This window comes from Lissotriton vulgaris, chromosome 11 (assembly GCF_964263255.1).
Source record: "Lissotriton vulgaris chromosome 11, aLisVul1.2, whole genome shotgun sequence".
Classification (NCBI taxonomy): domain Eukaryota; kingdom Metazoa; phylum Chordata; class Amphibia; order Caudata; family Salamandridae; genus Lissotriton; species Lissotriton vulgaris.
In genome coordinates, this window is record NC_141699.1 from 859,001,751 (window position 1) to 859,027,962 (window position 26,212).

The following is a 26,212-nucleotide window of genomic DNA, read 5'->3' on the forward strand; positions in this document are numbered from 1 at the left end:
CTGGTTTCTAAAAATGCCAATAAACATACGTTTGATAAAAAATATGCTTTATTAAGACTTGTACTTCAATTTCAGGGTAATTTAGGACACTGAACAAAATGTCAATCCAAATGAAATGTTAACTCCTATCATTTTCAAATTTAGGTGTTAAATAGCAGTGCCCAACCTATTGAAGGTTCTAGTATACATAAATATTTTGACAGAAATTAAGTAATGGGTAGATCAGCACTAAAACCACACCAGTGTTTTGTGAAACTGAAGTTACATGAGACGGACAGTGGTACACTGCTGCAAATCGCTCTAGTTCGTCCTCATAAAGGCACTTTAAAAATGTCTATAATGTATAAAGTCAGTATAGCAGAGAGACCTGCAACAAAATGTGTTCTTACTCCTATATGATCTTATAAGGATAAAGTGGATTCCAGCGAGCATTACTATATGGCTTGGTTAATGTTACAAAAACATAGATTTTATGTTACAGATCACCTACGCGTTAGTGACTTAATCAATTGATATGGTGGTCCTAGGAAGACAAGCTAGAGTGAAGGGCAATAACGTATGCCAGTTCTCCTCCTTTGACTAAAGGGGTTTATAAAACAATTGGAGGAGTAATGGTGACCTAGCCATTCCAAACTAACTCTCAAAACCCTTGTGAGGTATTATTGTTACTGTGCACAAAGCAGAGCCTTAACCAGTTTAGGCGATCACTATTTACTACCTGTAATCAAAATTGACAAAAAGTGTAACTTCTTTGAAGTCTTTTTGTTCAGTATATATTTATGTGAAGATCTGCAAGAATTGTGTATCCTGCATCAGTCATTGTAATTAAAGGCCTGATTAATTCAAACACTGAAAATACTAAGTGCATGTTTTGTTTGGATAATGCAGGGAGTATGATTGATGACAAGTCAAGATTAGAATCTAAATGACAAACAGGAGTTGAATAAAAAAAAAAGGCTACTAAATACATTTGGGCGTAAATAAGTCAGTCTCCTCAAAACAGAGACAACATGCAGCATACGAGTTGTAAAAAGAACAGCCCTATTCAAGAATACATGTAGTAGAAGCCTGTAGTTAAGCAATTAATTGTCAAATGTTTATCAGTAGAGAGGTAAATGGACATATGTATAGGGTATGGAGAGTGGTTACATGAAATTTAGCATTTATAAGAGACTCAAAATACATCACAAGTACAAAAACAGTGGGAGAAAAGCACGCGTCAATTCAATTTTTGATTTATTCAGCAGCTGCATTACAGGAAGGCTTGTGGTTATTACAGAGATTTAGTTTTAAACAAGCTGTAGAAACTTAGTCTTATAAATACTCTTTCTTTGGCCATAAGTGTTTTAGCACCCAGCCCCCTCCTTAGTTAAGCAGAATGAATAAAAGAATAATTACTTTATTTTCAGAGAATTACCCACTTCATCTCAATAGATAAACTATGGACGCTGATGTGCAATTCACGATATATTTCAATCTGTTTTCAGAATTCTTTTATTCGACCCTTGAAGTAATTAAAAAAAAACTCAAGAAACCAAACATGCGATAGTTTAATTCCAGGTTTCATTACTTGGCAGCAGATCGATGAAACATCTCTAGGATTGTTGGCTGTTTGTTACTAGACTGTAGGATTTTGCCATCATCCAACAAGGGAGATTTGCTGGGAATTCTACACTTTCTGCGCAGGATGACATTAGCTGGTGATGTAGGGCGGCTCTCAGAGCATGGCTTTTTGTTCTCATCGGGAGAGCCACACCTTGGTTTTGATTGTCCATCGTGAGCCTGGGTTGGCTTCTTTTTTGGTTGTTTGACACTGTGAATGGTCTCTCCCTGGGAAATATCAGCCTTGCATTCAGCTGCACTAGAGGACTCCCGACGCCGTAACAAATACCCATCTGGGGAGCCTTTCTGCCTGTTCACCTGGCTCAGCTCCTTGTCCAGCTCTCTCTGTATCTGCAAGGCAAACAACCGATCTTGTTCCTCCTGATGCCACCTCTCATACATGTTGTTCTCAATGTCAACCAAATGCTGAGATGGAAAGCTGCCAGCTAAATTCACTGTGAGGTCTTCACTCTCGCTGACATCAGATTCTGAGAGTGTCCGCTGCCTCTTCCTGCCAAGGCACAGACCCCTGTGACCTTTGTGCGAAGACTCAAAGTCTTTCCTTTTTGAGGCCTCTTTGACATCCAAAGAGCTTTGAGTGTTCTGTTCCGTGGCTGTACATTTGTCAATTGGCAATCTGGCCGGATAGGGGTCATTCTTGCCAGGTTTCCTTATTGAGTCTCCAGCAAGCCTTTCCAGGGGAGAAAGCTCAATGGGAACAGAAACACCAATCTTAGGACTAAGTTCAGGCATATTTCTGTGCAAGTCAATATCTAGAGAAGTGACTCCAGCCAAGCTGTACGTTGCCTCTTGAGAAAGCACAGGCATCTCATCATCATCTTTCGCCTCTTCCACACAGCCATTAATCTTGAAGCCTCTGTTCTTTAGGAGAGAAAAATAAAAATGATTAGTAATGCTAAAAAAGGCTTGCAAAACACAATTAAGAATCACCAGGGCTCGTAAAATCCACTCGCCAGCTCGCATTTGCGAGCCACATTTAATTAGGGCGAGCTATTTTTGGGTCCTACTCTCCCTTTCTGGCGAGTAGGAAGGCAGACTTGACCTCTGTTTCTGAAAGCAGAGCAAATGTGACTAGATAGCAAGATTTAAAGGCATCTTTACTGCTCACAAAGTGAATAAGCAATACAAATGCCTTTAAATCTTGTTAACTTGTCACATTTGTTCAGAGGTCAAGTGCATTACAGTTGGGTCCAGTAGATTTTTGAAGTTACTAGACCTGCAGGTCTAGTAAGATTTTCTTTTTTTTACTTTTGGAGCCCTGATCACTAGACTGCTTTGCTTGCTTGGTACATGAAAGTCTGTCAGGTGACTGGCCCTATTCTATTCAAAAAGAAACTGCAATAAAATATTTGCAGGTCTAGTTATCAAAGTACACAAGTGAACATTTTCTAAACATCTTCCTATGCAAACTTATTTTAGGCCACTTTCTGAAAGCGTTCACAATTTCTTTTGTACAGCCTTTTGAATTAAAAAAACTTCAGTATGGGCAAGACTTGAAAAGAAAAATGCTACTTACCAGTATGCATCTGTTCTTGGCATGTAGAGCTGCAGAGTTGCACACTGTGCATAGATGGCCACCTAGTGTTGGGCCCAGATGTTTGCAGTTTGTTTTTCTTGTAGAAAGTCTTTTGAAGTCACGAGATAGGTGACTCCTCCTTTGGGTGATACTGCGCATGGGCATCGGCTCCATCCCCAGATTTTTTTTCGCCATTAAGGAAGTGATGGAGCTAAGAGAAAGTGATGACCATGTGTTTGTACCTATGATGATAACACTGGAACAGATCAAGGTAGCCGGGTGGGCGTGCGCAACTCTGCAGCTCTACATGCCAAGAACAGATGCATACTGGTAAGTAGCATTTTCCGTTCAAGGCATATGAGCTGCAGATTGCACACTGTGCATAGATTGTATAGTAGTACTCACCTTAGCGGCGACCACCCTTACCTGTTGCAGTTGTTTGAAACAGTGTTTTAAGTACAGCCTGGCTTACAGTGGCTTGTTGTTTTGTTTGCACATCTACACAATAGTGTTTTGGGAATGTGTGCGGTGTAAGCCATGTAGCTGCTTTGCAGATGTTTTCTAAGGGAATGTTCCCCAAGAATGCCATGGAAGCTCCTATTTTCCTTGTAGAATGGGCTTTGGGAGAAATTGTTAGTGTACGCTTAGCTTTACGATAACATATTTGGATACACTTGACGATCCACCTGGCAATACCTGATTTTGATATTGGGTTGCCTTTATCCGGTGGTGAAAAAGATACAAAAAGCTGTTTTGTTTTCCTAAAGCTTTGTGTTCTCTCTATGTAGTACAGTAATGCTCTTTTGACATCTAAGGTGTGCAGAGCCCTTTCTGCTACTGTTTGTGGCTGCGAGAAGAAAACTGGCAGTTCCACAGATTTGTTTAGATGGAATGGCAAAATGACTTTTGGAAGGAATTTAGGGTTTGTACGAAGAACCACCTTATTGTGATGTATTTGCAGAAAAGGTTCTTGAATGGTAAATGCTTGCATTTCGCTAACTCTTCTTAGAGAAGTAATGGCTACTAGGAAAGCCACTTTCCAAGTGAGAAATTGCAATTCGCATTTATGTAAAGGTTCAAATGGAGGTCCCATGAGCCGTGTGAGCACTATATTTAAGTTCCACACAGGTGAAGGTGGTATTCTTGGAGGTATTATTCTTTTGAGACCTTCCATGAAAGCCTTAATGGCTGGTACTCTAAAAAGAGATAGATGTGGTCTATTTTGTAAGTAAGCTGCAATGGCAGCTAGGTGCAACCTGACCGATGTGTAGGCTAAATTACACTTTTGAAGGTGTAGTAAATAGCCTATAATGTGTTGGATGGACACATCTAGGGGATTTATGCTGTTTTTTTGACAGTATATAACGAACCGTTTCCACTTAGCAGCATAGCATGCTCTAGTGGTGGGACGCCTTGCTTTCTTGATAACATTCATGCACTCTTGAGGGAGTTGAAGGTAACCAAACTATGACTTCAGGAGCCAGATCGCAAGGTTGAGCTGCGCTGGGTCCGGGTGTCCGATCTCTCCATGGTTCTGTGTTAACAAGCGTGGAGATGGGCTTAGTTTCTGGTGTGGTACCACAGAAAGTTGCAGCAGCGTGTTGTACCACGGTTGTCTGGCCCAAGTTGGAGCAATTAGAATGAGTGTTAGGGAATGTTGCTGTAGTTTGCGTACCACTAACGGAAGTAGTGGGAGGGGAGGAAAAGCGTACGCCAATTTTCCGGACCAGTTTTTCCATATCGCATTGCCTTTGGACAGTGGGTGTGGATATCTGGCGGCGAAGTTTGGGCATTTTGTGTTTTTGTGGGTGGCGAATAGGTCTATTTGAGGTTGTCCCCACATTTGAAAGAACGCTTGAAGAACTTGCGAATGAAGTTCCCATTCGTGGATCTGCTGGGTCTGTCGACTTATTTTAGCAAACAATGGTCCTTAGAGTGAGGATATACAGGACAAATGAGATATAGACCTAAATGGGTACTATATATATTCAATGTCCAGCCGGACAAAGAATTTTAATGTGACAATGTATTAGGAATGGCAAATGATATACGACAAACAATACAGCGGGATGCAATCCTGCCCCCGATACAGAGGACAAAGAGCAAAAAGAACAAACAATAACAATAAACAAAACAAGTTACAGGCAAAACTGGAGCTATGGTAGCTTGTACTAATCGTACAATAAAGCAAGCTAACCCAAATAGTGACCACATTAATTATACACATTGGACCATAATGGTACTATTTTGAATTGTCGACGACGTTTCGATCCCAAGCTCATTAATTAGAGGGATCATCATCAGGACTAAACAATTAAGATTGCCTGGTGTATACCAAAATGCCACACGATTCGCCTAGATATGGCGTGGTTTTAAGAGAGTTCGAGGCTTCTTCGAGCGGCTGAATCTCGTTTGGGTGGCAGTTTATGCGCAATGCTTTCAATTACTGTCCATTCCGGAGTAGAGGTAAAAAGGTAGATTGAAGCTCTTATTCATAAGTGTCAGCCTCGAGTTTGGTGAGGCAATGTTCAGCCGCTTCCTCCGTGATCCTGGAGGCGTTTCAGGGGAGGCAGGGCGTTGGCAAAACTTCAATGAAGACGACAGCGGTGTGCCGTTGGTTCCGAAGCACGATGGCAGGACCTCGAGTTCTGATGATGATGATCCCTCCAATTATTGAGCTTGGGATCGAAACGTCGTTGACAATTCAAAATAGTACCACTATGGTCCAATGTGTATAATTAATGTGGTCACTACAGGGAGCATTGGAACTATTTCTATTGCATTTTTCTGCAGGAAGGATATAACCTCCTGTCTAAGCAGCATCAGATGCTCTTGCGACATTGGACGCTGTCTGGGAGGTACATTTGGGGGGTAGATGTTAGTTCGAGACAGTAACCTGACTGAATTATTTGTAGCACCCACCTGTCTGATGTGATGTTTTCCCAGGCTGGTAGGTATTGTTGTAGTCTTCCCCCCAACAGGAGTGGAATGGGCGGGGGAAGGGGAGGGAAGTCATTGGGCAGGGGTGGAGGCAGAGCAGGAGTTGTTCTCACCTCTGCCCTTATTGTTGTTACCTCTGTAACCACCCCTTTGGTAGGTGGATTGTGTGGGGGCTTTATAAGAGGTAGAGGGTGTGTCTGAAGAGTATCACCTGGTGGCACCTCTGTAAGCTGAGCAGCGAAATGAGCGTTTGGGAGCCTGCGACTGCAAGGCTCCCATAGATATGGCTGCATCTGTATCCTTCTTCATCTTTTCAAGGGATACATCTACATTAGGTCCGAATACGTGTTGCTCATCAAAGGGCTGGTTAAGTATAGCACTTTGGACTTCAGGTTTGAACCCTGAAATGCGTAGCCAAGCGTGTCTACGCAACAAAACACCGGTATTAACTGCTCTGGAGGCAGGGTCTGCTGCATCTAGTGCACAACGAAAAGAGGTGTTTGTAATATTTTTTCCTTCTTGGATAAGCTCATTTGCTCTGTCTTTATATCTATCAGGAAGGTGCTGCATTAATGATTCTAATTCATCGTAATGTGCCTTGTCCTATCTTGCCAATAATGCTTGTGTATTGGCAATACGCCACATGTTTGCTGCCTGAGACGCAGTTAGTTTACCTGATGCGTCAAGGAGCTTAGACTATCTGGCAGGGGAGCTTTACCTGATGTTTGTGAATTTGCTCTTTTGCTTGCATTAGAGACCACAAGCGAGTCCAATAGTACTGGGCCTTTAATATATGCTGGATCTGAAGGGGCAGCTTTATATTTTTTCTCTATTCATGGGTTGATGACCAGAGTTCTAACTGGGTCCTTGAAGACTTCTGGAGCATGCTCAATAACTCCCTTAAGCATGGGTAAAATTGAGGCGGACCTTTGTGCATTATCAAAGGTATCCATTAGGAAGTCTTCATCTACAGGGTCAGTATGTATGTCTACCCCATGGTATTGTGCAGCCCTGTGTACTAGCTGATTAACCACATGGGTGCTGGTGACAAGCTCAGCTCGTCATGGAGGCGCAGCAGAGCTGCACTCATGATGAGCTGAGCTCGTCACGGCCGTTGGAACGTTCGCACGGGGGGTAATTACCCCGCTGCGCTGAACGCTCTAAAAACGGGTGCGGCCAGGACATGCTCAGTTGACGTGAGTGCAGCACCGTTGCACCTCATGACGAGCTGAGCTCGTCACCAGCACAGCGGCGCCGCACGCTGGTGTGCTGGTGACGAGCTCAAATCCAACCTCCTTAAGAATAGGCACAAGGAACTTCCTCCTTGCCTCTACGTAATGACTACAGAACATCACTAGGTGCATAGTATTTTGTTCGGAGAAATGATCACAGGAACATGGTAACGCCTTTTCTGGAGTACTCCATACAGGATAAAAACCAAGATTAAAATGTATCAGGTTAAAACGAAAACGAGTTAAGATAAACCTGTGGTAAGGGTGAGTCACCATGTTCAAGTAGTTTTCTGGGCCATCAGGTATAGATAAAATTAGACAGCCTAACACTTGGTTTTTTCAGCTCACTCTCTTCTCTCTCCAAGGATAAGAGCTCTCTCATTGCACACTTTGTGAGCGCAATATCTTTGGGTGTTATAGACTCTATTGCAGAGAATAATTCTGGCCTCCCCAACTTGGAAAAGTTTTCCTTAATGTAAGTCAACCATTTAATGTTGTTAACTTTGTCTAAACACAGACAGTCTTTCATGATAATGTGGTTTAGAGGGATTTCTTTATTAAGCCACATCCTCAGCCATGCTACTAAAGGTGCTGTTTTTATCAAGTCTGTGATGTAGCCTTCCCCAAGTTCCAGATGTACAGTGTAGGACGGAGTCGATTGTGGGACTCCAAGAACAGATCTAAAAAATTTATTTTCCATGATCTGTAGAGAGTCTAGTCCCCTATACCCCCAGATTGAGCTGCCATAAGATGCCACTGAAATACATTTAGCCTTATAAATTTTCATTATGGCTGCAATTGGCCTGGCCCCCAGTTTCTTAGAGAACCCCTGGAGAGCTGAAGATGTTCTTACTAACGAGGTTACTCTGTTCTTTAACTGGGGTCCCCAATTACCCTTTTCATCGAATGGGATCCCTAGATAAGGGAAGGAAGCTACTAGAGCAAGCTTCTCCTGTCCGCACGAAAAGGTTTTATGACATTTTTCCTTGCTGCGCTGCCCATAAGCATGATTTGGGACTTCTTCGCGTTTATTTTTAGAACAAGTGAGCCCATAAAGGTTTCAAAGGCGTCCAGAAGGCGTTGGAGCCCTACCCCGGTACGTGCGAGAAGCACCGCGTCATCCGCGTAAAGGAGAACAGGGATCCCCTGCTCCCCTGCGCGCGGAATGTCGAGGGTCACATCCCTCAGGGCAGGTTCCAAAGCATTCACATATAATGTAAACAACAGGGGTGCAAGAATGCACCCCTGTCTAACCCCTTTTTCTGAGGCAAAGACCTCCGTACACCTTCCACCCGTGGTGACTCTGATTTTAGCTGTAAGACCCGAGTGCAAGTCAGCCAGTAAGTTAACTATTGTCCTGTCCAAGCCCATTTCTAGTAATATGAACCAAAGCTTTGATCTGTTAACCATATCAAAAGCAGAGGAGAGGTCCATGAAACCGAGGTACATGGACCCCGCCTTAGCCTTGGTGTATTTCTCTATCAACAGGTGCAGATTGAGACATTAATCCTGAGTGCTTCTTTTGGGTCTAAATCCATATTGCACATTGGTCAGAATACTTTTTTCAATTGCCCACTCATTTAATTTTGCTAATATGACTCTTCCTAAAATTTTAACTGATGAGTCAATCAATGAGATTGGTCTATAACATGCAGGATCCTGCCTATTTCCCTTTTTGAACACAGGGATAATTATTGAAGTTTTTCATGACTCTGGTATGTTATCATGGCTTAATGCATTAAAGACCCTACAGAGTAGTTTAGACCCAAAATTAGGGAAACATTTAAAGGCGTCAGCAGGACCACCATCAGGTCCTGGCGCCTTTTTCTTCAGGGTACAATCTATTGCTTGTAAAACTTCTGTTACCTCAAAGTGCAGTTGGTTTCCATCGGCTATACTGCCAACCGGACCCCCGGGACCTCCACTACTGTGGCCAGAATAAATATCACTAAAATGTTTTATCCAACCTTCATCAGGTATATTAGTTTCAAGAGGAGAGTTATCCTCTCCTGTAAATAAAGGTTGGTTAACAATCTTCCAAAATTCTCCACTATTTTTCAATATCGCTGGATCTGATAGCTGGGACCAAGCTTCATCTTTAATCTCTTTTTTCCTATCTGCTATGGCTTTTTTATACCGGGCTCTACAGGTAGTGATGAGTGCAGGGACTTTTGGGACAGCCTTCAAAGCACTTAACAGCGCAGAGTGTGCTTTTGAGCATCTGCTATCAAACCATCTTTTGATGGGCAATATCTTCATTTTTGGACCAGCAAGCAGTCTTTGGTTAATCTTGCTGCAGATGCTACCAAAGGCAAGTACCACTTCCCTATTGTGAGCCTCACTAGATAAACACACGCCAACCTCGTCCTCAGCGTCCGAGAGTACCTCTTGTACAAAGGATTCTGGAGTTATGCTATCCCATTTCAGTCTGCGACCCTGGTCTTTTTTTTAAGTGCTGACCTGTTGACGCAAGGACCATCTTTTCGCCCCATGAGATCAGTAATTACTAAATCCAAGGAGACAGGATTATGATCGCTAAAAACAGAAACCACAGTTTTATACATTAAAACCTTACCTAATAAACACAATGAAATGAATATATAATCAATAATAGAGCCATTGTCTGTTCCCTTGAAAGTAGGGACCCTAAACCGCCCCCTCCCCACACCCAGACTCCTATAAGTTCCATCTTGCTAAAAAGTTTTCTAAACATTCCCCCTGTTTATTATGTTCAAGGTGGATTGGTGAGCAGTTAGGAGGGGATTCTTCTTCGTCGCAAACGTACATTAATATACAAGGGTGGATATTGAAATCCCCCAAAAAAATGATTTCAAAAGAATTTATATTTTCACTGTAGACTGACAAAAACTGATCCAATCGATCTAGACTTTGCAAAGTGCAGTCAGATGCGTTGGCATTATAAAAATTTATAAATAGAATATTGGGATGTTCTGCTGAAGAAAGTTCAACAATTAGACAGTGATCAGTGCCCGAATCGCATTTCTTCAGGCAACCCTTTATGTCTAGTTTAAAAAGACTTAACAGGCCTCCCTTGGCTCTTCCTGCAACACTGGACACTGCTGGGATACAAAAGTGACTATAGCCATCCAATGAGAAACTATTTTTTTTGTCCCAGGTTTCTTGCAAAGCAATAATGTCGAACTTGCAGATAAAATCTGTCCATGCCGAGTTTCCTACTTTTGCCTTGATTCCTGCGATGTTCCAAGTAAGAATACTAAGTACAGGTACATAATTCCCTTCACAGCTATTTTGTTTAGGCAAAAGTCAATCATTTTGGTCCAAAAAGGATAAAGGAGTATAACGATTAGACAACAAAAGAGGTTGTGCAAAAGGATTTTGATGAACTGAATGAGCTGGATGATTTGCAGTATTACAACTTCGGTCTTGGCCCCATCTGTTATTCATATCCCAATTGTTATCCCACCCGGGTGCGGGGGTCCTAGGGTAGGCAACGTTCTGTTCTCCATAGAAAAATTTAAGAGTTAATGGGACGACGGTACCCTGTCTACGTTGGGGCGGGAGTAAGTTAGTAAGGATGTTTGGCAGAACGCCTGGATGTGAAAAACTCACTGCCACACAATCCCCTTTGAATTTTTTGGGACGATTTCCTAGCCAGGGAACCCTTTTTGCAGTCTTAATCTCCCGAGCCAGTTGCTGCCCCCCCCCCCCCCACCCCCCCCGGAGCTAACTTTGCCTTTTTTCAGCATCCTGCCACTATACCCAGGAGACTACCACTTCAAAATTAAGTATAAAGACTATATGAAGGGCAACAGTATCTTACTTCGTGTTGGGGCTTTTTCAACTGCCCGGCAGCGTTCCTGGCCCTGTCCCTGTCGCTTCCTGCCGATGAGGGCTGTAGAGGGCCCGCCCTTTGCCCGGGCTTAGCCCGGCGCACGTCCCGGACGAAGCCTTCGCCCTTTGAAGCGCCTCCGGGCGCGCTGGCAGGCGGAAGTGGGTGGAAGTGCTGGTCGAGCACTCTGGGAGCTGTAGTCTCCCCGCGGCGTCCACAGGCTTCACTGGACTACTGCGGCGGGAGAGAACTGCAGCGTGAGCACCCCAGAGGCGGCGAGGCAACGAACTGGTGAGTGCCCCCAAGACCGGCGTTTTCTGTCCTGCTCCTGCTCCGCTTTTGAAAGTGTCCCCCGTGATGTCATTTGAGATGTCATCAGTGATATCATGAGTGATGTCACGGACCATGTCATGAGTGATGTAATACGTGACGTCATCAACAATGCATTGCGGGCGTGCGAGTTATAGTTAGCTGAACTAACTTTAACAGGGGAATTTCAATGGAGTGAAATGTCCAGCTAACTATAACATGTGTGAAACCTATGGTTTTTTCAATGAATTTGCAAGGTTTTTTAAATGCTAATTCCTAACTATAACGTGTGTGAAACCTATGGTTTTTTCAGTGAATTTGCAAGGTTTTTTAAATGCGAACTCCTAACTATAACATGTGTGAAACCTATGTTTTTTTCAGTGAAAATTATATAATATATATATATATATATATCTACCTTGAAGACTGAGTGGATGTATAAGTGCCTGAATGGAGGATTTAGTAGCAATTTGATTGACTGTTTAAGTGACTAATTTAAAGTGTCTCACTAAATATATGGGATAGTGATTAAACTGTGTGAATACCTGTATCACTAACTCACTAACTCTTGTTGTGTAAACTACTACATAAGTTGGTTACTAGCTATGTGAAAGTCTATATTAGTTAATAATTAGTTAAGTGGGTATTTGTATGGGATAGTGAATGTGTGTGTGTGGTTGAGTGGGAGGTGTGAGACTGTCCAAAGATGTGTAAATAGTTGATTTACTAGGTATATGAGGTTGAGACTGAGGTTGAGACTGTATGTGGAAACAGTTGTTTGGGTGAGTGAATCTCTTTATGGGTATGGTGATGAGTAAATATATTTCTCAATGATACATGTCTAACAAACTAAAAATATAAAAGGCAGTGTATGTGACAGTTGTAAATAAATAAGTATACATAAGACTCCGTGATTGTATGAGTGACTATCGAAAACTGTATACTTGTAATAGTAATTTAATTTTATAACACACTAAGTATGAATTACTATCTATACAAATAAATAAAGTGGTGTTTGTATAAGTGTGTAGCTTAGTAAATGTACGTATGATCAATTGTTTGCATAAGTGAATAGAATGACTGCATAAGTGAATAGGATGTATGCTGATGTGTAATTTCGATGCAGGTGTATAAGTATATTTAATAGTGTTCTATTGATCATTGACAGCATGTATGAGTGAATCTATAGGTAAGTGTTTAGGGGTGTGTGTGTGTAGATGTAGGAATAACTTAGTGGGTTTTTAGAAACTGGTATTGGTGTGTCAATGGTTTCAAATATGGTACTCTGTATTTTACAGTGAGTGATGAAAGGTTATACTTGTGTATGATGAGGTGTATCAGATTGTCACGTGGATGATGTCATCAGTGATGTCATTTGAGATGTCATCAGTGATGTCACTGACCATATCATGAATGATGCAATATGTGACATCATCAGCAGTGCATTGCGGGCGCACAAGTTATAGTTAGCAGAACTAACTATAAACGGAGGAATTTCTATGATTTTGTAAGAGTGAAATGGTCAACTAACTTTAACACCTGTGAAACCAGTTTTTTTCTGTGACTTTCTAAGGTTTTTTAAATGCTAATTTCTAACTATAACGTCTCTGAAACCTCTCAGTGAGATAGTAGTTATACCTATTTTTTTGTACTGATTTTCTACAGTTTTTTTAGCTGTTTATTTATAAATATTTTATTCATTAAATAACATTTTTCAGAAAATTGCAAAAAAAATAAAAAAATTCAAACTGAAATATTGATTAATGTTTTTGTTTTCATTTTTTATTTTAATATATATTATTTTCTTTTAAAAAAAAAAGTTCCCATTTTTTTCCGAAGTTGCGCACTCAAAGCGTACACATCACGGTGGGTGTGTAGGTTCTAGACACCATTTTAGAAAAGTCGTGAAGGATCTGTGTACGGTGTGCGAAGGCTGCATGCTTTTCAGTTACATCATGTAACGGGGTCGGGTCGGGTTGCCGGGAGGACTGGTGGATCCCTGATTGTGCCCCTTCTACTCTACAGACTGCAACTCCGAAGGATGATTGGGACGTGGATCAAACCGGAGAAACGTCCACAGCCCCCTTTAAGTGGGCGTATGATGACTTCCACGAGGACCCGCCTACCACTGACGTCGACAATCCTGGATGGTTGAAAACAGGGGAAGCCCTGTACGCGGCGTGTGACGTCATCGGCGAGCCGAGGGACAGAGGACGCGAGTAACACCGAACGGAGGAAAAAGACGAAGGAGAAAACGGAAGACGAGAAGAAGAGGGAAAGCCAGGAGGCCAACGACCCTGTGTTCCGCCGTGCCACGCTCCCGAGGGAGGAGTGTGGCTTAGCCAGGTACGGCGGCGTTGGGCGGCTTGGGTGGGGAGAAAGAGTGCCCTGTGTGAATAGTGTAAAAAGCTCCCTGTGTGTACTTAACCTCTGTGATTCCCGTTTCCCCCCTTTTCCCGCTACCCTATACCCGTACCGCACCTACCCCTCATTCCCTCACTCTTCCCTCCAGTACGATCACCAACTCACTAGCGTGTTTGTAAAATACACCGGTGTCCCTCACAACCACGGGAAACCCTTGGGTGCAAACGCTTGTCGGATAAATCGACTAACGGCATCTCTCTGTCCATCTTCGTTCTTCCATGTGGCTGCACCGGGGAAGTAACGCCTGAGACCGTACCTTGCTTGGGGTATCCACGACGCTGCTTCTAAAGAAGAAACCACTTATCCTGCATCTCCCCCTGGAACCTGGGGTCTTTCAATACCTGTTGCCCTGCGTGCCCCGAAGACCACCACACGGATAAAATCGAGTTTGCGAGGGAGAGACTAACGTTCCGTATAAGACGTACCTTAAAAATAAAAACGAGTTTGAAAAGATATACTGGTCAAGTGTCTGTTGAGCCATCTGTTGTCACCACCGAGAGCGTCCCAAGCCCCCCTCCCACGGCTACAATCATATACATTTATTATTACGTGATGTGCGCGATTGGTATGCGACCAGCCGTGACTCCTGCTCCCGGGCATTCGTGACACATGCGCACTACGGTACCAGACGCTTGCACAGTGGTGGGTCCTGCGTGACATCATATACGTGCTGGGGCACGCTGGGTGTGTAACTCCCGCAAAAAAAAATTATGTTCCAAAATTATATGTATGAGTCTTTAATATACATATTAGTGCAAGAGATTATCTAAGATATTCATAAAAATAATATATTTGTACTTAAAATATTATTTTAAATATATTTTCGCTAAGTCTGGTGCGTGCATCGTGAGCGCAGAGAACCAGGTCAGCAGAGCTGCTGTGGAGCCAGAGAAACCAGGTCAGCAGAGCCGCTGTAGAGCCATAGAACCAGGTCAGCAGAGCTGCTCTAGAGCCTAAGAAGCAGGTCAGCAGAGCTGCTCTAGAATCAGAGACCCAGGTCAGCAGAGCTGCTCTAGAATCAGAGACCGGGGTCAGCAGAGCTGCTCTAGGGCCAGAGACCCAGGTCAGCAGAGCTGCTCTAGAGGCCGAGAACCAGGTCAGCAGAGCTGCTCTAGAGCCAGAGAATTAGGTCAGCAGAGCTGCTTTAAAGCAAGAGAACCAGGTCAGCAGAGCTGCTTTAAAGCAAGAGAACCAGGTCAGCAGAGCTCTTTAGAAGGAGAGAACCAGGTCAGCAGAGCTGCTTTAGAGCCAGAGAACCAGGTCAGCAGAGCTGCTCTGGAGCCAGAGATCCAGGTCAGCAGAGCTGCTTTAGAGCCATAGAACCAGGTCAGCAAAGCTGCTCTAGAGGCAGAGAACCAGGTCAGCAGAACTGCTTTAGAGCCAGAGAAGCAGGTCAGCAGAGCTCTTTAGAGGGAGAGAACCAGGTCAGCAGAGCTGCTGTAGAGCCAGAGAAACCAGGTCAGCAGAGCTGCTTAAGAGAGAGAACCAGGTCAGCAGAACTGCTTTAGAGCCAGAGAACCAGGTCAACAGAGCTGCTCTAGAGGCAGAGAATTAGGTCAGCAGAGCTGCTCTAGAGGCAGAGAACCAGGTCAGCAGAACTGCTTTAGAGCCAGAGAACCAGGTCAGCAGAGCTGCTTTAGAGCCAGAGATCCAGGTCAGCAGAGCTGCTCTGGAGCCAGAGATCCAGGTCAGCAGAGCTGCTTTAGAGCCATAGAACCAGGTCAGCAAAGCTGCTTTAGAGCCAAAGAACCAAGTCAGCAGAGCTGCTCTAGAGGCAGAGAACCAGGTCAACAGAGCTGCTTTAGGGGGAGAGAACCAGCTCAGCAGAGCTGCTTTAGAGCCAGAGAACCAGGTCAGCAGAGCTGCTCTAGAGCCAGAGAAACCGTGTCACCAGAGCTGCTTTAGAGGGAGAGAACCAGGTCAGCAGAGCTGCTTTAGAGCCAGAAAACCAGGTCAGTAGAGCTGCTCTAGAGCCAGGTCAACAGAACTGCTTTAGAGCCATAGACCAAGATCAGCAGAGCTGCTCTAGAGCCAGAGAACCAGGTCAGCAGAACTGCTCTAGAGCCTAAGAACCAGGTCAGCAGAGCTGCTCTTAGAGCCAGAGAACCAGGTCAGCAGAGCTGCTGTAGAGCCAGAGAAACCAGGTCAGTAGAGCTGCTTTAGAGCGAGAGAACCAGGTCAGCAGAGCTGCTTTAGAGGGAGAGAACCAGGTCAGCAGAGCTGCTTTAGAGCCAATGGACCAAGTCAGCAGAGCTGCTCTAGAGCCAGAGAACACGTTCAGCAGAACTGCTTTAGAGCCAGAGAACCAGGTCAGCGGAGCTGCTTTAGAGCCAGAGAACCAGGTCAGCAGAGCTGCTCTAGAGACTAATAACTAGGTCAGCAGAGCTGCTTCAGAGCCAGAGAATCAGGTCAGCAGAGCTGCACTAGAGCCTAAGAACCAGGCCAGCAGAGCTGCTCTAGAGCCAGAGAAACCAGGTCAGCAGAGCTGCTCTAGAGCCAGAGAACCAGGTCAGCAGAGCTGCTCTAGAGCCAGAGAACCAGGTCAGCAGAGCTGCTCTAGAGCCAGAGAACCAGGTCAGCAGAGCTGCTCTAGAGCCAGAGAAACCAGGTCAGTAGAGCTGCTCTAGAGCCAGAGAAACCAGGTCAGTAGAGCTGCTTTATAAGGAGAGAACCAGGTCAGCAGAGCTGCTCTAGAGGGAGAGAAGCAGGTCAGCAGAGCTGCTCTAAAGCCATAGAACCGGGTCAGCAGAGCTGCTTTAGAGCCAGAGATCCAGATCAGCAGAGCTGCTCTGTAGCCTAAGAACTGGGTCTGCTGAGCTGCTCTAGAGCCAGTGAACCCGATCAGCAGACTTGCTGTAGAGCCAGAGAAACCAGGTCAGCAGAGCTGCTTTAGAGGGAGAGAACCAGGTCAGCAGAGCTGCTTTAGAGCCAGAGAACCAGTACAGCAGAGCTGCTCTAGTTGACACTGACCGATTGACTGACACAGACTACTCTCTACTACTAACCTACTCACTCTCTACTACTGTCTACTACTCCCCCTCTACCGCTGCCCCTCCACACCTCCACACCTCCACACACACATACATACATACATACATACATACATATATATATATTACCTACTGGCTATCGCCAGTAGGTATATATAGTTAGGATTTTTTCCCTATGGCATTTCTGAAAATTCTATGTCTAATAACTTTGGCGTTTGTGGACGGAATCGGCTGAAATTTTCAGGAAAATGGCACATTTTGTTTCTGAGCAGCCCCTGAAAATTTGGTGGGGTTTCGTCAAGGGGGGGCCGAGAAAAAAGGGGGGTCCCAAAATGCGTTTTTCCCATTCATTTTTCCATAGGGCGGTTGGACTCACTTTTAGCTCGAACGGCTGAATGGATTTGCACGAAACTTGGCAAAATTGTAGGGACTGTTAGCCCGATGTGCCTTTGCTAGGTCTCAATATATGTGCTTCAGTGGATTTTGAGAAATTAACGTTTAAATCAAGATATATATCTGTAACAGCGCTCCGGGCAGCGATCCGGTCCGCTTACTTTTCGCGTTTCGGAACTTTGCGCGCAGAAAGCTGATTGGCTCTCCGGTGTCTGTCAACATTCTAAACAGTCCGGAGCGGCCGCCATCTTGTCTCTCGGTAGGATCGAGAGAGAAGAAGAGGTGAAAAACGAAAGGGGAATTTAATGAAAGGGGGCAAGGTATCCCCCTCTTGACCCCCTAGGAATGTTGTTGGGGTTATTAAAGGGTCCCGTGGGGAAAAGAAAAAAAAATGATTTTTCACGGTAGAAGCGCTTCACGGGCCGCGAACTGGGCCGCAAACTGGTAGCGAAACGGGAATTCGCCATTTTGTGCTTCGTTTTAATTGTTTAGAGACAAAAATTATCGCCGCACATCGGCCACAATGCATGAATATCGTTGAAGTCAGCGATATTCATGCATTATCCAGCAAATGCTCTTAGCCGTGTTATCCACCTTCCATTGGATAACATGGTTAAAAACTGCTCTGTGCGGGAGCTTTTTTTTTTTTTGCTGCGTGACGTTTGTTAACGTTCGATTCGATGGAAATCAGGAAGTGTTGACCACCATTTTGTCACTGCGAGTAAATATTTTGTTATAAATGAATCCTTATTGATAAACATTGTCTGCGCCATCTTGCGTTTTGTCCAATGCCACAATTTTGTCGTGCACGGCAGCCATTTTAGATGCCTTGACCAGGGCCACTCTCTGCACGCCGCCGATTCTCAGCATGGCTCCCCACCCTCGCACGCATCTCCCCCACGCAATGGTCACCCCCGCTCTCTCTCTCATGCATGGGCCATATACTTCCCCCATCTGCGCTGCTCTTCTCTGAGAATCACACCCTGTGCCCGCTCGACACCTCCCTTTCACCCTATTCACTACCGCACCCTCTGACACTCCTCTTCCTCTGTGTCCGATTGTCCAGGCCGGACCTAGGCTATCACCTAGCCCTGCGGATGTAGTTTATGGCCCCAGCTGTAGAGAATTCAGACATGCCAACCCTCCCGATTCAGGCGTGTGACTACTGATTTCAGTGCTAGTCTCCCGCCTCCCGATTTCTGCAAGCAAAAACCCGGGGGCATATTACGAACAACTAGCGATAATTTTTGTCTCTAACTTGTTTAGAGACAAAAATTATCGCCGCACATCGGCGATTTTTATCGCAGATAAACCTTGCTATTATCGCAGAAAAGTCAGCGATATTCATGTATTATCGAGCAAATGCTCTTAGCCATGTTATCCACCTCCCATTGGATAACATGGCTAAGAACTGCTCAGGGTAGGTGTTAGATTTTGGAGATATTCGCGCTTAGCGCGAATATCTCCAAAAGTTGGTAATAGAAGATAGCGATGTTAGGGACTGTTTCCAGTCGCTAACATCTTGGCACGCCACTTTGCATGTCATTAGTGATAAGTATCACTGACATGCAAAGCGGGGCCCAAGATGGTCGCTATCTCCTTTTAGCTGTCACTAACTGGTGTTAGCGACAGCTTGGTAATAGGGAGATAATTTTATCTCCGCTTTCATGGCTTTTAAAGCCAAAAAAGCGGAGATAAACCCCCTTAATAATATGCCCCACGATTCCTTGGGGGTTTCAGCTGACAGGGCTTGGTATTGTGTTACATGGTAATTTTTCCAGGAAACGTCAGAGGGTCGATGCAGGGGTTCTAGAAGAGGTGATAAACCATTTAAGCCTCATGAACAAGCGCATGGTCTTTTAAAGATTTGTGAAGTACTCGGGGCGGCGGTGTGTGTGTGCCCTCTTTCAGGAGCGGGCGGGGGGGCACTGCCAGCAACTTGCCAGGTCAGGTAGTGTTCAACACGTGCATCACCCTTTCTCTGCCTGCTATTGCGCTCCATGCTTCGGAAAGGTAAGAAAAAGAACGTGCATTTGAGTTTGAAATGTCCGATCCTGTAGCAGCACACTTCCAAAGCCCACACATGACAATAACCCGATTCAAGGCCCCATTCACCCGTTTTTTAAAAAATAGATAACACTCCAACAAAGTAAGATTATAAAACTTTATTAACTATTAACTATAACGAACGGAACAAAAACTAAAAACATTTAAACATTTTTCAACACAAAAAGCAACAATGGTTAGAAGCTGTCTTTTGTGCGAATAGTCCCAAGGCAGCACAACGTGCAGAGTTCTGGACGGCACCCAGGTGATGTCGCCTGGGTGCCGCACTGGTTTTGGGATCCTACAATGCAGCACAGAAAAACAGCGTGGGGCGTCCCGGGTGGTGCGGGGGGAGGCCTCGTCAGTAGCGGTCTGTTGTGCGAATAGTCCCAAGGCAGCAGAACGCGTTGAGATGTTGATGGGACTGTGTCCAGTGTCACATGGCTGACACAACATGTACGACAGGCACCCAGGTGATGTCCAGTAAACTGCTGCACTGGTTTTGGTATCCTACAATGCTGCTCCGAAAATTGGCGTGCGGCGGCCTGGGGGTGGGGGAGGCGGCGTGAACGGGCCTCCCCAGGTGGCGGCCATCTAGCTGAGTTGCGCCCGCTCTTGCGGCTACAGCGTCTCGCTCACCATGTTGTTGAGTTGCTTCCACTCTTGCAGTGCAGCGATAGGCGGCTGCCACATGGCTCTTAAAATGGCGGACGGCTCCTCGGTTTTGGGCCTGGTCCACTGAAATGGCCCTGGGACACCTTGGAACTCGGACGCTTGCCTGCTAGGGCTTGGGCTCCATTCTCGAAAAGCGTCCCCTCAGCCGTGAAGATTCTACAAAAGTCTTGGGGGCCCCCCGACTCCCGCAGGCTTCCGGTGGGGAGCGGCTGCCATGATTGCTCGCGGAATGACCACGACGGAGCCACGAGATGGTGGTGCTCTCATGCGGACGCCAGCTTCAGTCTGAATGATCCAGAAACAAGGTGGGGCTTTCATCGTTTGGGAAAAAAAAATGTTCTAAACCAATGAAAAGTGTTATTTTTAGGTCATATGACCAAGCCTTCCATCTTTAGGAAACCAAAAGTAAAATGAACCAATGAAAAATTTTATAAACAAGTCACATGACCTGTTATGCGGCATAGGGCTACAAAAAGCGTAGAAAATCCGTTGGCACGTGAGGCGGCGTCAGTAGCGGACCGATGTGCGAATAGGCCGAAGGCAGCACAACGGGCCGAGATCCGGATGGTACCGAGGTGGTGTCCAGCAAATTGCCGCACTGGTGTGGCCATCCTACAATGCTGCGCCGAAAGACGGCGTGTCCAGCTGAGTTGCGGTCACTGTTGCGGTCCAGTGACTCGAACGCGCCGAGATCCGGATGGCACCGAGGTGGTGTCCAGCAAATTGCCGCACTGGTGTGGCCATCCTACAATGCTGCGCCGAAAGACGGCGTGTCCAGCTGAATTGCGGTCACTGTTGCGGTACAGTGACTCGAACGCGCCGAGATCCGGATGGCACCGAGGTGGTGTCCAGCAAATTGCCGCACTGGTGTGGCCATCCTACAATGCTGCGCCGAAAGACGGCGTGTCCAGCTGAGTTGCGGTCACTGTTGCGGTACAGTGAGTCGAACGCGCCGAGATCTGGATGGCCCCGATGTTGTGTCCAGCAAGTTGCCGCACTGGTGTGGCCATCCTACAATGCTGCGCCGAAAGTCGGCGTGGGGTGCCCCGTTGGCTTATGAGGTGATGTCAGTAGTGGACCGATGTGTGAATAGGTCGGAACCAGCACAAGGCGCCAAGATCCGAATGGCAAGTCCTGGATGTTGAGTGCCTCAGTTGAGAGTTCTGAGCAGTGCTTGTAAGACTATCTGAAGTTTATTATAAGAATCAGAGTAAGTTGAAGACTGTCTGAAGCTTATTTGCAGCTTTTGCAGCTTCACTATTGCCCAAGGTGGTGTCCAGCGGAACTTTTTTCCTTTTCCTTTCTGCTTCTTTTCCTACAATCCGTTTCATCTGAAGACACGACCAGGTCCCTGAATGTGTGTAGGGGGACGCTATTGATTGAATGAAAATGGCGGCTTGACACAAAGCTGACTCAAGCGTTACTGTTGATGCTATACAGACAAAAATTGGTTTTCAGTTTGTACATTCTTCAGGTTTTTTTTTTCCATCCAAGTCTGATTGAGAGTTTGTAGAAAAATGGCTTCAGATTTTCCACATACTACTCCAACATTCTTCCTAAATGTAACAATGTGAAACTCACTAGGAGAACGGCTGTTTCTGTTTCCTTTCAAAATGCTGCCAACAATATTTTCTGAATGGAAGACACCATCTTGTAGCATAAAGGGCCGAAAGGGGTTCTGGTCTGGCCGATGGTTGGTGGAGTCATTTTGACTATATCTTGGACCTGCCCGGCCTCGCCCAAAATGGCGCCGGTATAAATGGGACTCGTAACTCCTTGCCCGCAAATGTATATCTAGAAAATGTTATTGTAAGTGGCCCTGTCCTATTTTAATTACAAAATGTATGTCCACCGATTCCGCAACTGTTAGACACCTTAGTTCTTGCAACCTAATGGCCCGCTCGTTACGTTCCTCTACAGTGTAAATGTCTCCTCATCATATACGATTTCAGTTTGCTCCGTGGCCGGCCCACGTGGTTATAGGCCCGTATTTGTATACTGACATTTTCACAATAAAGGTTTTTAAAACAAAACACGGTAGTAGTATTTACATTGGTAAAGTTTTTACTTTTAGTCACTGTTTTCGAATCAGTAAAAGGCAAGTGAAATAAAGCAGTCCAATTACATGACGGATAAAAGGTATAATATGTAGGAACGCAGTAAAGATAAATGGTCAAGGGCAGTTGTGTTTTTCATGTCTGCAACATAAAGTGATCGATAAGAATCTGATAATCAGGCGTATCGGCGACTAAGACAGCAGGCCGAATCTCTTTTACTCAACGGCTCCGTCGTGGAAGGAAGAAACGCCCTTTTTCTCGAAAAAGGAATATATTTTACTTGCAAGACAGTTGTAAATTTTCCGGGAAAGTACATTAGCCTGGAATATTATAACATATGTTTGAAAAAAAAATATTGTTCGAAAACAATAAAAAGCGTAATTTTTAGGTCATATGACCAAGCTTTTCATCATTAAATTAACAAAAGTAAAATGAACCAATGAAAAGTTTTATTAACAAGTCACATGACCTGTTATGCTTACGTTACGCGCTGCGCGCCGCGCCTCGGATCACTTCCGGGTGCGCTAACGCGGCGTGTCATATAACGCATTACGCGACAACGTAGGTCAAGAATATAGTCAAAATGTCTCCACCAACCAGCGTTCAGAACACAACCCCTTTCAGCAGTCCAAAAAGTTCTGTTAAATGACAACAGAGGGGACAGGCAACAAGAACCATCAGTCAAAGAGGGGAGGGCAAGTTCTTCTCTTCCGGGTCATGTTGGGGCGCTACCGGAACTGATCGAATTGGTAGTCTACAGTGTTTCTGGATGTTTCAGACTAAAGCTGGCGTCAGCATGAGACCACTACCATCTCGTAGCTCCGTCGTGGCCATTCCACGAGCAATCATGGCAGCCGCTCCCCACCAGAAGCCTGCGGGAGTCGGAGGCCCCCAAGACTTTTGTAGAATCTTCACGGCTGAGGGGACGCTTTGAGAATGGGACCCAAGCCCTATCAGGGAAGCGTCCGAGTTCCAAGGTGTCCCAGGGCCATTTTAGTGGACCAGGCCCAAAACCGAAGAGCCGGCCGCCATTTTGAGAGTCCTGTGGCAGCCGCCTATCGCTGCACCGCAAGAGCGGGAGCAACTCAACTACATGATGAGCGAGACGCTGTAGTCGCAAGAGCGGGCGGTAAACAGCTGAATGGCGGAAGAGGCACAGTGTAGCAAAAGCGGGCGGAATGGCAACTAAAACGGTAAAGGGGCGCCCCACTACAGCTTGTCTTCAGGTCAAACGGATTGTGGGACAAGGTCCAGAATTGAAGAGTCATCAAAAGGCAAAAAGTTCCGCCGGACCCCGGGAGCCGGCCGCCTATGTCGGGGGCGATCTCAGGCTACACCAGTGCTATAAGACTTGGGGAGGGTGTCGGAGCCAAGCGTCTTCTCCGAGTCCATGGCCATCACACCGCCCCTCAGGGGCCTCCGTCAAGCTGTTTAGGAAGCTAACATATCACATTGTTTTCTAATGCAGTCAGGTCCACAAACGACACTCACTTACTTTGAGAATAGTGAAGCTGCAGTAGGTGGAAATAAGCTTCAGACAGTGTTACAAGCACTGCTCAGAACTCTTAACTATGGCACCCAACATCCAGAACTTATGCTATTTGAGAATGGCAGTGACATCGAAGCATCTCAGGGACCAAAACCATTAACGTACTTTCACGTATGAAAATCTTACTTGGGGAGGGGGCAGGAGCGAAGCGCCCCCTCCCAGTCAGCGCCACCACACCGTATGTTGAAAATTTGAAGCCATCGTTCTACAAAGTCAACCAAACTTGGATTGAAAAATCTAGAAAAATGTACAAACTGAAAACCAGTTTTGGTCTGCATAGCATCAGTAGCAACGCTTGAGTCAGCTTTGTGTCAAGCCGCCATTTTGATTCAACAAAGCACAGGCATTGAAAAAGGCTCAAATTCAGAACTCTAAACTATGGCACCCAACATCCAGGAGCTTGCCATCCGGATCTTGGAGCCTTGTGCTGCTTTTGATCTATTCACACATCGGTCCACTACTGACATCATCTTATAAACCAACGTTATGTAAATAGTTTTTTAATAAAATGTTTTACCCTGTTTCTTTGCTGGTGTGTTGTCTATATTTTTAATATTTGCATAGGGTTTGTCGTTATTTTGTGCGGGATGGGTGATGGAGCCGAGCTGTCTTGCAGCCCTCATGGTGTGGAGCTCAGTTCATCTCACTATTTTCGTATTTCTCATGAAGGGTTGTTCCTAATATTTCTATTTTAACGAGGTCAAAAAGAGATCCAATTAGTGGCCTACTGATTTTGCTCGATTACTTTTATTTTTTTTACACGATTTTTCACTATCTGCAAAGACTAAACAGAGTATTGCGACTTTGTGCTTGTTTGTAAATAGAGAATGATCCAAAGAGAACCAATTCTAAAACAGTAAATGCTTGGACAACAATCAATCAAATGGAGAGACAAGCAGGCACGACGGATTACAACGGGGGCAAAGGCTTGCGTTAACTACCGTTCACTATCTGCAAAGAGAGAGTACTACTAAGACAAAAGAGGGGAGGGGGGGGGTGCAGCGTTCAAAGCACATCAGCGTGCATAAATACGAAAATGTTTTTATCTATCACGTACTTGACATTTTAAAGCTTTTCATATTTGCTATTAAAAAACCAATTAAATTCACAGAAAAAACCATAGGTTATAGTGGATATATAGTTAGGAATTTGCATTTACAAAACCTTGAAAATTCAATGAAAAAACCATTGGTTTTAGGCCATATATAGTTAGGGATTTGCATTTACAAAACCTTATTTTACTCGCATAAAACCATTGAAATTCCATATATAGTTATAAGCGCTAACTATATATCGCGCACCCGCAATCCACTGCTGATGATGTCACATATTACATCATTCATGACATGGTCAGTGACATCACTGATGACATCTCAAATGACATCACTGATGACATCACTGAAAACATCTCATTTGACATGACTGATAACATCACTGATGATATCATTCATGTGATAATACGATGAACCTCTTCAGACTCTAATATAACCTTAGATACAATCAGTGTAAACAGACACTCACAGACTGTCACTCATCCATGGAGTTACTCACACACCTAGTCAGTCATGCAAAGAATCAATCACACCTCCATTTCCTCAACTATACAGTTATACAAAATTTACTTATTCAAACATATACTAACACATATTTACTCTATTATACAATCCCTGATACAAGTTCACAATGATCCATACAGCCACTCACACATTCACTGGCTCTTATGCACAGTTATTTATATATGTCAACTCTCACATGTACTGTGTTTTACATATGTACTTACTTTGTGTGCATGAGTGCATTGGTGAGTGAAGGGATATCTCAGTGCTACATGTCAGTCAACCGCCCATACAGCTGTTTCCACATGCACTTTTGAAACCATACATCTAGTGAATCAACTGCTCACACATCTATGCACAGAGTCATACACCTCCCAGCCACCTACACACACACTCAGTATCCCATACAAATACTTGGGCAACCAATCAATAACCCATATAGTTACTCATATAGCTACTTATCAACACATGCAACAGTTTACAGAACAGACATAATGATGCACAAATTAAGAGTTTAGTCACTAACCCATGCACTCAGTGAGACACATTTAATCACTCACTCATACAGTCAGTCATGCACCTACTAAATCCTTCATCCAGACACTTATATATCCACTCATTCTTCAATATGTAAGAGATATTTTAACTTTACAGAAACATACAGTCACTGCATGTTGTCATCAGTGATGTCATTTGAGATGTCATCAGTGATGTCACTAACCATGTCATGAATGATGTAATATGTGACATCATCAGCAGTGGATTGCGGGTGCGCGATATATAGTTAGCGCTTATAACTATATATGGAATTTCAATGGTTTTATGCGAGTAAAATAAGGTTTTGTAAATGCAAATCCCTAACTATATATGGCCTAAAACCAATGGTTTTTTCATTGAATATATATATATATATATATATATCTATCTATATATATATATATCTCTCGTGTATTCCGCCGTCCCGCCTGTCTTGGAAGTAGCAACCAGCCAGGCAAAGCACCACTCGGACCAATAAGGTTTCTTATTTATTTAGTGCAGAAAAACAGTCTATGACGTTTCGGCTCCCACGAGCCTTGTTCACACACACACAC

General features: G+C 44.6%; 1 protein-coding gene across 1 annotated transcript in view; it reads right to left on the reverse strand.

Moving 5' to 3' along the window:
- Nucleotides 1–1,219: 1,219 nt before the first annotated feature.
- The window catches only part of RNF168 (ring finger protein 168), a 191,648-nt gene continuing 166,655 nt past the window's right edge, over nucleotides 1,220–26,212 (reverse strand). Inside the window, exon 7 of the mRNA XM_086943996.1 lies at nucleotides 1,220–2,484. Coding sequence (XP_086800122.1) covers nucleotides 1,567–2,484 — 918 coding nt within the window. The 3' untranslated portion in view covers nucleotides 1,220–1,566. The remainder of the gene's footprint in view (nucleotides 2,485–26,212) is intronic.